Raw genomic sequence first — 16,393 nt, 5'->3', positions numbered from 1 at the left:
GGGTGGGATGTTGAGCGCGAGCATAGCATGCAATGGGATAGCGCAAAGCACTGACTTGATGAGCGGCAGTCAACTGCTTTTCGACAAGGTGGGGCCCTTCCAATGGGGTAGTTTGTTCCCTACTTGTTGCACCAAATCTTGAAGCTAGGCCACCGACAGCTTGCAGATTCTCAAGAGAAGGCCTAGGTATTTGCAGGGAAATGCCCCGATCAGGCAACCCAGGGCCTCCGTGACTAGCCGGGTCTAGTGCTTGAAGCATCTTATTGGCATGACCAAAGTCTTAGCCAGGTTCGCTCTCAGTCTGGATGCATGCCCGAAAGTGTCAAGGATAGAAAAACATAGCTGGAGCTCACCATCCTCGGGCTTGAGGAAGATCATGACGTCATCGGCGAAGATCGACATCCTTTGGTGCAGACCGGTACGTGCTAGAGGGGCGAAGAGGCCCCTCTCCGAGGCCAGAGAGAACAATCGGTGTAGCGGCTCCATCATTAATATGAATAACATGGGAGAGAGGGCTCCTCCCTGTCTAAAGCCCCTTCGATTTTGAATCGGCGCTCCCGGCACGCCATTAACCAAGACCCTAGGAAGTGGAGAGCAGGCCCGCTATCCAGGCAATCCACCGTGGCCCGAAGCCCAAGCTCGAAAGAACCTCAGTCGCAAACGGCCATTGAACTATGTTAAAGGCTTTTGATATGTCCAGCTAGACCATGACAGAAGCATTCCGGAGTGGATGAAGTTTCCTCGCAGTACACTGGACAAGCATGAAGTTATCATGCATCGATCTCCCACGCACAAATGCGCTCTGGTGGACCCCCGCAAGCCGCGGCAAGTCCTCCGTAAGCCTCACCGAGAGGACCTTGTCAAAGATTTTGATGGCCCCTTGCACCAAGCTCACCGGCGGAAAGTCCATGATCTCCTCCGCACCATCTATTTTTGGAATGAGGGTGACAAGGGCTTTGTTGATAGCGTGCAGTCCCCTCATGTCGCCCCTGAAGAAACAATCTAGCGCCCTCATGAAGTCACCCTTGATGATATCCTAACAAGCAGCGTAGAAACATCCAGAAAATCCATCTGGACCTGGAGCCTTGTTGCCAGGCATAGCTTTCAAAACTCGTTCCACCTCTGCCGAGAAAGGCACCTCCAGGTGCGCCAAGTCCAGCCTTGGCAGGCCCAGCGTGTCGAAGTTGAGGATCCTCTCCCTTTGCGGCATCGAGCCAATAATCCCCTCCAAATATAGGTCCACCGCCTCTGCAATTTCCTCGTGCCCAGTGATGGTACTATCGTTGCTTCGGAGGCTCATAATGGCGTTGCACCGCCTCCTATGGCTAGCATGTTGTTTGAAGAACTGTGCAGACGCATCTCCGTCGTGAAGCCACGTCATTCGGGAATGGTGGCGAGCTATGGTTCTCTCAAGGGAGCATAGGGCAAGCAACTTCCTCTTTACGGTTCTTCTCAAGGCAATTTCATTCCCCTCGAGCGGTCTCAACTCCATTGCCTCGTCCAAGCGAAGAATCAATTCAAGGGCAATGGCCATCTGGATTTTCACGTTCCCAATCCACTTGTCGCTCCAGCTTTGCAAGGCTTTGGCCGTGGCCCGTAATTTATCATCCAACACCATGAATGGATTCCCGGCTGAAGGAACAGATGCCCATGCAGCCGCCACCACATCATGGAATCCCTCCGCCTTTGCCCGAAAGGCTTCAAGCGGAACCGCTTGCCCGTCCGGAAGTCCGCGTTAAGATCCAACATGAGGGGGCGGTGGTCCGAAACGGCGGAGCCCAAGGCCCAGAGGAAACACGAGGGATACAACTCCTCCCAGTCCATTGTAGAGAAGACGTGGTCGATCTTCTGTTCCTATGATACAAATTATTATTTTTTAGAAATTACTTAAGTATTTTTATAAATATATTTTTAAATGGCATGACAATATTTTTGGAATGTCGGCAATGAGTGCGTTACATATTTAGCTTTGTTGTAAAAACAACAACAATCGGCTTCCTGGTCAACGGAAAGAAAGATCCGTCGAGAACACCGCGCCATGGCATCTAGCGATCCAACAGAGAGGGATCACATCCCATCCAATCCCACACGTAAACCCAGCGCGATAAATTTGACCTCCGCAGTCGCAGCTGACAAGCAAGAGAGATGGATGGATCCATCCAGGTCCAGCAGCGCGCGCCAAGGGACAAGAGCCAACGCGGGCTGGCCATGGCTTCCAGCTCACGTGACCATTAATGCGAGCAGCAGACATTCAACGCCTTCGGTGCGATAAACAAAGCCCGGGAAACCGTGGCGACCCAGGCGCCGGTCGGCGCTCTCCTCTCCTCCCGTTCGCTCCCAGGGACATGCATGCATGCAGCGCAGATGCACGGAGACTCGGAATCTCTTGAGCTGCGTGAACCCGAAAGCTCTTTCCAGGCTTCCCTCCCGTGGTTTAATTAGGGCCGCACTTCTATGACATTTATTTCCATTCACATCCAAACTTAATAAAGTCGCTCTGGCCGGATTTATGTATGACTGCCTGGCTGTGGTTGGAGTAAAACATACGGAGCAGGACTAGCGCTGGATTAGCGCTAGTGTATGTTCTTGCTTTGTCCATAAGCCACCAGAGAGAGATGCATGCGACCCACGTCGAGTTGTTAACCAACCTGAGGCGATGGAGCTGCCCCTATCGACCAGTCTGATCCTGCCGGCAGAAGCAAATGAGCGCTGATTTGTGACTCTACCACGGTCAAATCTCGACCAGTCGCCGCCTTCACTAAAGGCTTCTACCAAAAGTACGTACGTACGTACTTGCCTGCCGTCGACGTGCGTACAGTACATACGTGAGTACAGTCTATATGCACCGGTACAAACACCTACTGCTGCTGCTGAAACATCACGTCAGGGTAGCCATAGTATTTACCTCCATCGATCCATCTCTTCTCAGTTCTCACCGGTAAAAGGAAAGTTACTCCTACAGATAATACTCCTATTTCGTGTACAAAGCGGAGCTGCGCGAACTCCTATGCAGATCATTTTGACCTTGTGCTAAACTAATCAAGCAGAAGATGATGACTTGGATGCAGCACCGGATCCACCGGTGAAAGATAGATAGGGGCGCGATGCATGCTTACGTCGTGGTTAGTGCAGATGTGAGAGCAGTACCAGTGCCGGGCATATAATAATGAGTCCGAGGGCGGAGAACATGAGGGCACCTTTTCCGGCGTCTTGTGCGTTAAGTTGCACTAACGCACACGCGCTCTCGCTCCCGACTGCATATGCAGATGCAGGACTGCTTCCAAGAGCAACACGCCAAGCCTGCCCATGAATCCCACAAACACGGCTCCGTTTGGACAACGGAATTGATGCGCTTCAAACAAGGATCATCAATTGCTGCGTTACAATACTATTCCCAAGTACTAATCCAGATCTGACCTAATTGAATATGCACTACTGAATGAGTAACGATGGCAATATCTGAAATCGAGCAGGGACCACGTTTGCAACTGGAAGCTTGTTTCTTTGTTTCTTTTAAATTTGCAGCTGGCCAAATGGTTTTGAGGTCAAATTCCTTGGCCACGACGTGTCCACTAGCTACTGTCTTTGTACTGGTGTCATGGGGCCTCGCTTTGACTGGAACCAGATGGGATCGTCCACACTAGTACTACGTACAACGAGTTCTGAAGCACGAGGCCTTTCTTACCTTGTCAGCGGCTTGTCTCCATGCATCATCGTGCATGGAAGAAGAAGAAGAAGAAGAAGCTCACCCCAACTAATGTCAGGTGCAGGCGCATTTGTCACTACGGACGTTGACCTTCCTTTACTCTATCGGAACAACTGTGTATTTATTGATCCATCGTCAAGAAGAAGAAGAAAAATGAGAACCCCGGAGGGCAAAAACAACAACAAATGATTACATGAATGTTTTTACTCGAAGCATCAAGAATGCCATACTACAAAACAGCAAGGGCGTACTATACCTAGCTAACTAATACAAGCGCAGCCCAGTACCCTTCTCATTCAGCTCCCTTTCTCCTCATTCAGCTGATCGATTACAAAAACCCATCAACTGATCGATGACTTCACGGCTTGGCGCGGAGAAGAAAAGAAGTAGAATCAGAAGCTTACGGAATCTCGCAGCACTGTCGAATGTCGTCGATCGCAATTTTATCAGCCTGCATGCTCTGAATGATACACGCACTGTATCTCCCTCTCACCCAGGATATCAGCAGCTTCGCTATGCGTGCCACGATCCTGCGACCCGCCTCATCTGTTGTGCAAAGGGTTTGCACCCGTCGGCACGCGCCTTTTGTCGTCCTTGAGCCCCGACGGCGAGGGGGCCATAGCCACAGCTGGTAGCGGCGCCATGGCCATGAACGCCGACGTGCGAGCGGCGTCGACGGCCAAGAGGAAGGTGGATCCGAGGAGCGAGGATTGGACGAGGACGGCGATGAGGAGCCACGACCCGAGCAGCCCGCCGGCCGCCGGCCGGTCTCGCCGCCGAGAGCAACAAACCATAGCTATACTACCACCCTTTCGTTGCAATTACTGAGGAGGTGCAGATTACACGGCTGGTGCAGGCGTCGCGACCTCTCGGTGGCAGCTGTAGAAGCTTTGGGAGGGCAGGGTGGCGGGGGCAGGCTGTGGCGAGGAGTTCGGCCGCACATAAACGAGGAGGAGGGACTGGGAGAGCGTCGGGAGGTTTGCTGGCTAGTAGCTTGGACCGGAGAGAGTTGATTTGGGGACTTGAGGAGTGTGGGTGGCGGTGTACTCGGTCGGCGAGTATAAAAGTGGTGAAGCGAAGCGACTTCTCCTACCGAGATCTAACACCACGTCTCACCAACCAGTACGGTTGTATTACTGGCGCGATGGCCTTGCAGGACGAAATGACAGTATGACACACCGCCCATTTTCGATAAAGGGCACTTTTATCAACTCATAATATAGTGTCAAGTGGATACAAAGCATAATAAGCTACACCCGACCTCTACATAGTTAAGATGCACATAGCCTTAACAAACAGTCTTGCAAAGTATAATTAAAAAAATGACAAGTTGGCAACAGTAAAGCCATATGAGTCCCAAACTATGCCGATGTCGACGGAGGAGGTGAACCGATCCGGAGATTATGTTGCCACCCATGTTGGGTAAAAAGCTCCCTGGCCATCCGTTCCAACCGCATACACACCGCCTTGAACAACGCTTGATACTTCGTTCGCTGTAGCGTAGACCACATACAAAGCCAGTGCGTACAACGGTAAATAACCTGCATAGGAGAAGGGGTTTTGCCATTAAAAACACAATCGTTTTTACATAGCCAAAGCGACCATAATAAGGCAGACGCTCCCACCCGTATTAGCGTACTAAAAGTATTCGGCATTCCATCAAGCCAGTGACCATATATATTGGCAACACTTGTTGGCGGATAAAAATTGGACGCTATTTGGATGACTAATCATATAAAACGCGCGAACTTGCACTAAAAAAGAGGTGTTTAATTGTCTCTTCATGAGTACAAAAGCTACACTTCTTACTTTCTTGTGAGTTGCGTCGAGCGAGGTTGTCTTTTGTTAGCACAACTCCTTTCCGAAGATACCACATGCAAATATTTTTTTTAGTGGCATCTTTGATTTCCAGATTAGTTTATTATTATCCACTGGAACCTCCGAGTGCGAGAGTGCACGGTACATAGAGTCAGCTGTGAAGGATCCAGATGTAGTGAGATTCCAGCGAAACACATCCCTCCCAAGTCAATCGAATCCAAACGGGATAGAAGATGTTGCCATGACGCAAGGCCGAGGCCAATCAAATCCCTCCTAAATGATACATTCGGCGAGGAGGAGTTGAGCACGTGCGCAAGAGTATCATTCTTATCGCATACAATTTGCTACAAGGCTGAATACTATTCCTGAAGAGTGGTGTTTCCTAGCCACTTGTCCTCCCAGAAACGTATCTCGGAGCAGTCCTTTATCGCGAATGATTCAAAGCGGAATAGATGTTTCTTTACCGCCAAAAATGTGAGTCACCAGGTTTCCAATGTGCCTGGGACAACACTTTTTGGCCTAGATACTTATTGCGCAGCAGGGTTTGCCAAACACCATCCTCGGTAAGTAGCTTGAACAACCATTTACTGAGTAAGGCATCATTCTTGACCTCGAGGTCATGAACACCTAAACCTCCCCGGTCTTTTGGTCGACAAACCATACTACATTTGGTTAGCCTATACTTTTTATTTTCACTGTCTCCTTGCCAAAAGAATCTGAATCTGAAGTAATCCAGTCTTTGCAGTGTAGAATTGTATTGAATAATTGTTGATACAATATTATGCCGGTACAAGAAGTATATATAAGAGCCAAGCCGCACCCGACCTAGCCTTATTACAAACCGAGTAGGAGTCTTAATCCTAATACAAGTTGTATTCTAACATCCCCCCGCAGTGTCAACGGTAGGCTCGACGATGTTGAGACTGAAACGAATGTCTTGAAACGGAGTACTCACCAGACCTTTAGTAAAGATATCAGCAAACTGAGCAGAAGTAGGCACGTGGAGAACACGAACTTGACCGAGAGCCACCTTCTCTCGAACAAAATGAATGTCGATCTCAATATGCTTGGTGCGACGGTGTTGAACCGGATTCCCTGACATGTAGACAGCTGAAATATTATCACAACAAACAATGGTAGCTTGCTCAATAGGACGGTGCAGCTCTGACAGCAACTGGCGCAACCAAACCGTCTCAGCAACTGCATGAGCCACAGCGCGGTACTCAGCTTCAGCAGACGAGCGGGAGACCGTAACCTGCCCTTTTGAAGACCAAGAAACCAAATTGTTACCAAGAAAAACACAAAATCCGGATGTGGACCTACGAGTATCTGGACAACCAGCCCAGTCTGCATGAGAGTAAGCTGTCAAGGAGGTGGGAGAGGAGTTGTTGATATGAAGACCTAAGTCTAGTGTGCCTTTAAGATACCGAAGAATACGTTTGACATGATTGTAGTGTGGAATACGAGGATCATGCATGTATAAACAAGCTTGTTGGACAGCAAAAGAAATTTCAGGACGAGTGAGAGTAAGATACTGAAGTGCACCGGTAAGACTACGATAAAGAGAAGGATCAGAGAAAGGATCACCGTCATAGAGAGTTTGGAACCTGTATCAAATGGGGTACGAGAAGTTTGACAATCAAGCATACCAGCACGAGAAATAAGATCCAGAGTGTACTGACGTTGAGACAAGAAAAGACCAGAGGAGTCACGGATAACAGCAATACCTAAGAAGTGGTGAAGAAGACCTAAATCTTACCTAAATCTGTCATAGAGAATTCGTGGCGAAGAAGAGAGATAATATGATCTAAAAATTATTGTGAGGAAGCTGTGAGGATAATATCATCAACATATAAAAAAAGGTAGGCAGTGTTGTTGTTGTGATGAAAGGTGAAGAGTGAAGTGTCAGAACGGGAAGGGGTAAAACCGATGGTTTGAGCATAAGTAGAAAAGCGTTGGAACCAGACATGTGGTGCTTGTTTAAGACCATAAAGAGATTTTTAAAGAAGACAAACATGATTAGGATAGGAGGAATGTGCAAAGCCAAGAGGTTGTTAACAATAGACTGTTTCTTGAAGAGAGCCATGAAGAAAGGCATTTTTGACATCTAGTTGATGAATTGGCCAGGAAGAAGAGACGGCGATGCTAAGGACAGTGCGAATAGTGCTGGACTTGACAACTGGAGAGAAAGTCTCATCATAATCGATGCCGTGTTGCTGAGAGTAACCACGGCATACCCATCGAGCCTTATAACGTGCTAGACTCCCATCTGAATTAAATTTATGGTGAAAAACCCATTTGCCCGAAACGATATTTGTATTGGAAGGACGAGGAACTAACTGCCATGTGTTATTCTGCAGAAGGGCATCATATTCATCTTTCATAGCTGCTGTCCAATTAGGATCTAGGAGAGTTGATTTGTAAGATTTGGGTAGAGAGGAAGGAGATAGAGATGCATGAAGATTGAGACAATCTTTTGAAGGTAAACGAAACCCGGACTTGGCACGTGTGCGCATGGTATGATCGTTAGTAGGAGCTGGAACGAGAATAGCATGAGCAGGAGGGGTGGGGGAAGATGTGGTGGACGCGTCTGGCGCAGCGGAGGAAGCGGACGCGGGAGATGGCGGTGAAGACTGCGGCGGCAGGAGGTCTGCCGCGACAGAGTGTAATGGGTTTGCCTCTGCCGGAACAGAGGAGATGACAGAAGTGGCCGTGGCAGGATCTGCTACCGCGGCAGAGGATTCGGCTGGTTTCACTGGATAAGTCGGCGGGTGAAAGAAGAGAAGATGATTGCGAGGAGAGGGACTAGTGGACGGCGTGGGTGAGTTGGGATCTAATTGTTGACGCTCGGAAAAGGGAATGCTTTCAGCAAATGTTACATGACGAGACACATGAACACGACCACTAACAAAATCTAGACAACGATACCCCTTGTGCTCGTCAGAAAAACCTAGATGGACACATGGGGTAGAGCGCGGGGAAAGTTTGTTAGGATAAGTGGAGTAGGAGTTGGGAAACAAAGACAACCGAAGACGCGAACGTCGGAGTAATTTGGATGAGAGAGAAATAAAGAGAAGTAAGGAGTAGTTTGTGGGTTAACTGTGGACGGACGAATATTGAGTAAATATGTGGCCGTGTGGAGGGCCTCAGCCCAGAACTTCAGAGGCATGGAAGATTGAACAAGCAGAGTGCGAATGATGTCATTAAGAGCACGCGGAGAATGCTCGGCTTTGCCGTTTTGAGGGGAGGTATAAGGACAAGAGAAGCGCAAGAGAATTCCATATTGTAGAAAGAAATTTCGATTTTTAAAGTTGTCAAATTCACGACCATTATCACATTGGATGAATCTTATAGGGAGGAAAAAGTGGACCGAGACATAGCGCTGAAAGTTATGAAATATATTATGAACGCCAGATTTGTTGCGTAAAGGAAAAGTCCAAACATAATGAGTAAAATCATCAAGAATCACGAGATAATACTTAAAACCAGATACACTTTCTATTGGTGATGTCCAGAGATCACAATGAAGTAATTCAAAAGGAAAAGTACTAGAGGATTGAGAGGAACTAAAGGGAAGATGAACATGTTTTCCTAATTGACATGACTCACACATAGAAGAATTATGAGAATCTCTATTACAAGGTATTGAAAATTCACTAAGAAGTGTGGATAACACATTTTTATTGGGATGGCCGAGACATTGGTACCACATATCAACAGAGGCCACCATAGATGTTGGAGGAGCAGCGACCGGAACACCATGGAGAGAATATAAATCACCAGAGCTATTGAATCGAGCGATCTCGGCCTTGGTCGGGTAGTCCTTCATGGACAAACCAAAGGGGTCAAACTCAACATAAACATGATTATCAGTGGTGATTTGGCGAACAGAAATCAGATTTTTAATAAGAGCAGGAGCTACAAGAACATCATGAAGAAGCAAAGGCTTAGTTGGGGATTGGATTTGAGCCTGATCGACACAGTAAATAGGAATATAAGATCCATCACCGGGAGTAATAGAGGGAAAAGACGAAGGTGTGCAAGAAGAGAGCAAATTACTAGATGCAGACATATGGCGAGAAGCACCAGAATCGAAAATCCAATCCGTACCTGAGTTCCCTTGTGCAGCAAAGTTGTTCATGGCTGGTAGAAAAACAGCATGGTCCCAGCTCGGAGTCGAAGTAGAGGCCGATGTAGTCATGGGAGCTTGCGGGTGTGGTGGCGTCGGCAGTAGGGCCGGCATCGGCGTAAAGAGAGAGACACCATCATTGTACTGCTGCATGTAGGGGGACGATGGAGCGCCATAGGATGCATAAGGACTGGTGTTGTAGATCGGTGGCGCGTAGGACGGAGCAGCGTGGTACGTGGCCGTCGGCTGTTGGGGCGCGAGGACGGGCGCGCCGGTGTGAGGGCGAGCACCGGGCTGCCAGCCACCGGTACAGGCAGGCGGGGCACCATATGACGTAAGGGCGGACCAGGGCATAGGCCACGCCGGGACTAGCCCTGTCCATGGATCAAGAGATGGGCGCCATCCGGGTGGTGATGAAGCCGGGGGCGGTGGTGGTGCCGTTGGTGGAGCCGGGGGCGGAGCAGGAGCGGGCGCCGTGCGGAACTGCGGCGGCTTAGGGTTTTTGCCCCGGTAGTTAGGATTTGGACGCCAGCCGGATGGTTGAGGATGTGCTGTTGGTGGAGGTGACGGTGGCGGTGTCGACGCAGGCGGGCGAGGAGAAGCAACGCGCCGGTAGAGGTAGCCGGGCGGCGGCAGCGGTTGATGAGGACATGTACCTAGGGTAGGGTCGCAGGCCTGACCTAAATACCCCCCCCCCAAGGACATCACTCTAAAGCCAGAAGCATTTGAGGGGTACCATCACCCACTCGACCAGAAACATTTCCACTCGGAGGAATCAAGATCACTCGACCGTAACAAGAAACACTCGACGGACAGAAGACCTAAAGTCACTCTACACAGCAACGGTCGAGCATTAACTCCTAGACTTAATAGCCATTTATAACACTTTATTACGGACGTTACCAGTAACACCCCCTCTTGATGTACCTTAAATCCCTTGTAACGTGGGCTGGCCGGGGTCCTGGCGCACTCTATATAAGCCACCCCCCTCCACATGCACAAGGGTTCGCACCCCCTGTAACAAATACGCATATAATCCAGTCGACCGCCTCCGGGCTCCGAGACGTAGGGCTGTTACTTCCTCCGAGAAGGGCCTGAACTCGTAAAACTCGTGCGTACAGCTTCTCCATAGCTAGGATCTTGCCTCTACATCCCTACCCCTCATTCTACTGTCAGACTTAGAACCACGACAGCGGTAGCGGGGCTAGCGGTTTAGCCATACCCTAGGATCGAAAGTCTGATACCATGTAGAATTGTATTGAATTGTATTGAATAATTGTTGATACAATATTGTGCTGGTACAAGAAGTATATATAAGAACCAAGCCGCACCTGACCTAGCCTTATTACAAACCGAGTAGGAGTCTTAATCCTAATACAAGTTGTATTCTAACATGCAGAATCCCTTTGGGAATTTGGAAAAATGAGAGCATGTAGAGAATCATATTTGTGACAACAGAATTGATCAAAACTAGTCGCCCTCCAACGAAGAGCAACTTGCCTTTCCAATTGCTCAACCGTTTCTCCAATCGCTCTTCAACTTGTTTCCACTCCGCATTAGTGAGAAGCCGATAACGAATCGGAATTCCCAAATATTTAATCGGGAATTGGCCTTGTGCACAACCGAACAAGTCAGGGTATTGTGCAACCGCCTCCTTGGCTTCTCCAAAACAGGACAATTCACTTTTATGGAAGTTAATTTTTAGATCTGACATTTGCTCAAAAGCTGAAAGCAATAGTTTCATATTTTTAGCCTTATCTAGGTCATGTTCCATAAAAAGAATTGTATCATCGGCATATACTCGTATTGCTCATGTTCGATGTAATCACAACTTTGTTAGTCACACTTTAGCTCATTAGGGTAGAACTAGTGGACGCCGGGAGCAAACCGGAAGTAAGTAGGCGTGTTTCTTATTTTTGTGTCTTCGAGTTTAGGATGCATTCATGTTTCACATTGGCAATTTTAGGTTTGCATATTTGCTATTAGAGTTGGTTTGGGACTAATCTTCGTTGGGTAAAATTATTCCTCTGCTTAAAATACATATGCGGTACCATAGCTTGGTTGAATTTCTCAATATTTGCTTAGTACATATGTTGAAATTAATCTCTTGGGCCTACGGAGAAAAACATCAAAGAAACATGCCATTCTGCGCATTCAGAGAGAGAGAGATGATGTCGACTATGAGTGCCCACACCATACAAGAAATCGCACCATAGAGAGTGTGTGAAGCCAGTGAGACTAGGGCATTTGACAGCGTTTGATACGAGCGCACTCGCTCGTACCGTGCTCGGGCACAACCTAATAGAAGGTCCCGGAAACCAAGATGACGTCAAGTACGAGCGCTTCCTCCCGTACCATCATTCATACTCCATTCGACCAAAAGCAACAGAAGGTCCAATATTTCAAGGTACAAGCGCTTATGTTTGTACCGAATGGCGTCGACGTGGTATGCCAGACCAGAGCAAAAAAACAGCGGTTGGTACGACCAATGACGGTCATACCTGCGCTCGTACTAAGGCCAGAAAATGCTCGATCCGCTTATATTTATGAGTTGGGGTCACTGTGTTATATTTTAACCACCCGTTTTGCAATCTAATATCTATTATTTACCTTCGAAGACTCCCAACCAATAACTGTCTATAGCACTTCATGTTTTCCTTTATCCTTTTTCCCGGTTAGGTCCGTTCATATACCGAATCATTTTCTTTTACCTTGTATGTTATTTTCGCAAAGGTTTGGACCTAGTGTGGTGACATATATGGTACTGCACCGAATATGCAAACCCACACAAGCCGCGCAGTCGCTTCGATTCGACAAAAAGAGTCTACTACAAGTGCCCAGTATTATCTTCCAATATGAACCTTGCTCAACAAAAGTTATAGTTTAGAGATGGGAACTCCCGCCTTAAGTGGAATCTTCCTTTTTTAATTAAGCACATAGGAGGCTCCACACTTGTGTTTCACTTCTTGTCTCGCTTGCACTTCACTTTTAATATGTGAGTAATATGTGGTGCTTAGGTTCATGAATGGATTTTAATGAAAAAATGTTTTAATCACCTGTGGCTAACCCTTTGTGCCAAAGGAAAGGAAATGGAATTTTTTTTAAAGCACAAAACTATTTTGTTCTCCTTTTAGTTTCATTTCGAGCAGGTACTATCGGAAGGAAACCACTGGACCGCATCAAAGAATGTTCGTCGAAGCGTAGGTCCATGTCCCTTAAAGGAGAGGTCATTTCCACCTCAACGATAAAAGTCTTATTACCCTTGCTTACATCTAAGCTTGGGAGGTAAGCACTTTCCATACTCTCCTTTAATAATGAAAGATCGTGGATGTCGGGGGGTGAATAGGTGTTTTAAAATAATTATGGTTTAGGCTTGAACAAATGCGGAATAAGCCTAGCGGTTAATTTGACAAGCACAAAACCTACAACAACTAGGCTCACCTATGTGCACCAACGACTTATGCTAAGCAAGATAAACAACTAAGTGATAGCAAGATATATGACAAGAAACAATATGGCTATCACAAAGTAAAGTGCATAAGTAAAGGGTTCGGGTAAGAGATAACCGAGACACGCGGAGACGACGATGTATCCCGAAGTTCACACCCTTGCGGATGCTAATCTCCGTTTGGAGCGGTGTGGAGGCACAATGCTCCCCAATAAGCCACTAGGGCCACCGTAATCTCCTCACGCCCTCGCACAATTCAAGATGCCGTGATTCCACTAAGGGACCCTTGAGGGCGGTCACCGAACCCGTACAAATGGCAACCCTTGGGGGCGGTCACCGAACCCGTACACTTTGGCAACCCTTGGGGGCGGTCACCGGTACCCGTCAAATTGCTCGGGGCGATCTCCACAACCTAATTGGAGACCCCGACGCTTGCCCGGAGCTTTTCACCACAATGATTGAGCTCCGAACACCACCAACCGTCTAGGGCGCCCAAGCACCCAAGAGGAACAAGCTCAAGGGTACCAAGCACCCAAGAGTAATAAGCTTCTCAACTTGTAACTTCCACGTATCACCGTGGAGAACTCAAACCGATGCACCAAATGCAATGGCAAGGGCACACGGAGTGCCCAAGTCCTTCTCTCTCAAATCCCACCGAAGCAACTAATGCTAGGGAAGAAAATGAGAGGAAGAACAAGAAGGAGAACACCAAGAACTCCAAGATCTAGATCCAAGGGGTTCCCCTCACATAGAGGAGAAAGTGATTGGTGAAAATGTGGATCTAGATCTCCTCTCTCTTTTCCCTCAAAAACTAGCAAGAATCCATGGAGGGATTGAGAGTTAGCAAGCTCGAAGAAGGTCAACAATGGGGGAAGAACACGAGCTCAAAAGATAAGGTTCATTGGGGAAGAAGACCCCCTTTTATAGAAGGGGAAAAATCCAACCGTTATGTGCTCAGCCCACACACGAGCGGTACTACCGCTCCACGAGCGGTACTACCGCTCCACGAGCGGTACTACCGCTCTGGCGGAAGAAGCAGGGATAAGGAGCAACCAAACATGAACCTTGGGGCGGTAGTACCGCTTATAAGCGGTACTACCGCGCACCCCAGCGGTACTACCGCTGGAGGAGCAGAACACGGGACAAAAATGCAGTAGCGGTACTACCGCCCGACCGGAGCGGTACTACCGCTTATGGGTGGAACTACCGTGCCTTACTGCCGTGCAACTACTGCAAAACTCGACACGAAAAATGCAAGACCCAAAATCGAGGCGGTACCAGCGCGGAACCGTAGCGGTACTACCGCTTATGGCCATAGGCAGTACTACCGCTTTGGACAGCGGTACTACCGCTTGGGGTGATAAGCGGTACTACCGCTCTGGCTGCGGTACTACCGCTAGGAAACCAAAACTGCCATAACTTCTGCATATGAGCTCCGAATTGAGCAAACTCAAGCTTGTGGGATTGAGAAAGATGAGTAGCATCGAGAGGCAGGGGAGGTATGCCAAAAAATAGAGGAGTGAAACCTCCAACCGAGAAGAACCGGCATAACCTCCAACATCGAAAACATCATAGAAGATGCGAGTGAACTCCGTTTTCGATGAACTCGAGCTTGTCATCAAGATGACCATAAGCTCCAAAACTCACAAAGAGAAGAACCAAACAAGAACCAACAAAGATGATGCAAGGATGCAATGGTTTGAGCTCTCTATGAACGATACGATCAAGCTACGCATCGAGAGCCCCCCTTGATAGTACGGCAATCGATCCTATAACTCGGTCTCCCAACTACCATCATGAGACCGGTAAAATAGAAAACCTATCAAGAGCAAACCTTTGCCTTGCACATGGTCCACTTGAGCTAGATGATGACGATCTTGACTCCCTCAAGTTGGACCACCTTTCTTGGTTGTGTTGGCTCGATGAAGACTAGTTGATTGCTCCCCCATACTCCACTATGGGTGAGTCACTCTTCCGCACATCTTCACCAGTCCATTGTCACCACGATGGACGGCAAGCTTCAAGCATTTGATCTCGTCATGATGCTTCACTTGAACTTGCGCACCGCAACCTAACCCCACAAAGAACTCTCACGAAGATCATGGGTTAGTACACAAAGCGTAATCGACAATGCTTACCACACCATGGGATCGCTTGATCCCTCTCGGTACATCTTGTGCGCTTTGTGTGTTGATCAACTTGATTCACTCTTGACTTAGTCTTGATCAACCTTGACTCTTTCCAACTCTCTTCATTTGGATGATGTCTTGAAGGTAAACATGAATAATCACACCATCTTCTTCTTCAAGACATGCTTGCAATAAGCTCTACTCTCACATGACCAATCTTTGGATAATTCCTTAATAACACCTTGGTCACCACATAAACTCCTTGAAACCAACACATGGACTTCAAGAAATGCCTATGGACAAATCCTTCAAATATAACTCAAGGCAACCATTAGTCCATAGAGATTGTCATCAATTACCAAAACCAAACATGGGGGCACCGCATGTTCTTTCAAATAAGATGCACTTTCTCTTTCCGTTTCATAATTTTCTTGAGTCTAGTTCTTGGAAAGTTCTAAGCTTGGGGAAGTTTTTTTGCATGTGCAGAGTCTTGTGCAATGGCCTTCATCTAATAGATAATATGCAAACATGTGTCCTGCTGTTTAGTATGCTTGCTTAAATATGATTGTTTTGTATTTGCGTAAGGGGATCACTTGCTCAAGTTAGGCCCCATAGTTCCAAGCTAATGTTCTTATGCACTTTGTTTAAGTTTTTACATAGCGTGAGATAAATCTTTTAATCATCTCAAAGATATTGCCATGATCTCTGCATAAGAATTGAAAAATAATAAGAGGAGATTATAAGATGTGAATTATGGATAGTGCTACTATTACTTGTTACTACCTGATGATTGTAGTGTCTTTCGTGCCGCTAGTATTGGTAAGGGAAAGTGGATAATTATGTGAGACAAACTAATTTTGGTTCAGTTGCCTCAAAAAAAGATATATATAAATGAAAAGAAATTGATAAGTACACAGGGAAAAAACAGTGACCAAAAGTCTTGCAAAAAATGTTTTATTTAGAACAAGTAGCAAGAGGGGATAAACTCCCAAACCTTGAAAAAACTTTGGTTGAGCTTAGTTTTCACTTTAGATCTGGCACTTGACTTGTTCGTTTTTGTTTATCCCGTGTTTGAAAAGCATGCTTAGCTTTCATGTCACGGGTGAAATGATAAACGATTGTGACATGGGTGAATAAGCTTGTCTATAATCATGTGAGGAAAG

The 16,393-nt window shown here is 47.3% G+C and overlaps 1 protein-coding gene across 1 annotated transcript; it reads right to left on the bottom strand.

Annotated features, from left to right (window-relative positions):
- Positions 1-700: 700 nt before the first annotated feature.
- LOC141021898 (uncharacterized) lies at positions 701-1,381 on the bottom strand. Its single transcript, XM_073497752.1, has 2 exons — positions 1,139-1,381; positions 701-1,036 (listed from the first exon to the last, which is right to left on the bottom strand). Exons 1-2 carry the CDS (start codon positions 1,379-1,381, stop codon positions 701-703), a joined length of 579 nt encoding a protein of 192 aa, XP_073353853.1.
- Between the last annotated feature and the right edge of the window lie 15,012 nt (positions 1,382-16,393).

This window comes from Aegilops tauschii, chromosome 4 (genome assembly GCF_002575655.3).
Source record: "Aegilops tauschii subsp. strangulata cultivar AL8/78 chromosome 4, Aet v6.0, whole genome shotgun sequence".
Lineage (NCBI taxonomy): Eukaryota > Viridiplantae > Streptophyta > Magnoliopsida > Poales > Poaceae > Aegilops > Aegilops tauschii.
The sequence above is the reverse complement of the archived record's forward strand: the minus strand, read 5'-3'. Positions and strand labels throughout refer to the sequence as shown.

Coding starts and splice junctions, on each gene's coding strand:
- LOC141021898 (XM_073497752.1), bottom strand. CDS start 1,381: ATGACGTGGCTTCACGACGGAGATGCGTCTGCACAGTTCTTCAAACAA. Junction 1,037..1,138: donor TGGACTTGGCGCACCTGGAG/GTGCCTTTCTCG, acceptor GCTGCTTGTTAG/GATATCATCAAGGGTGACTT.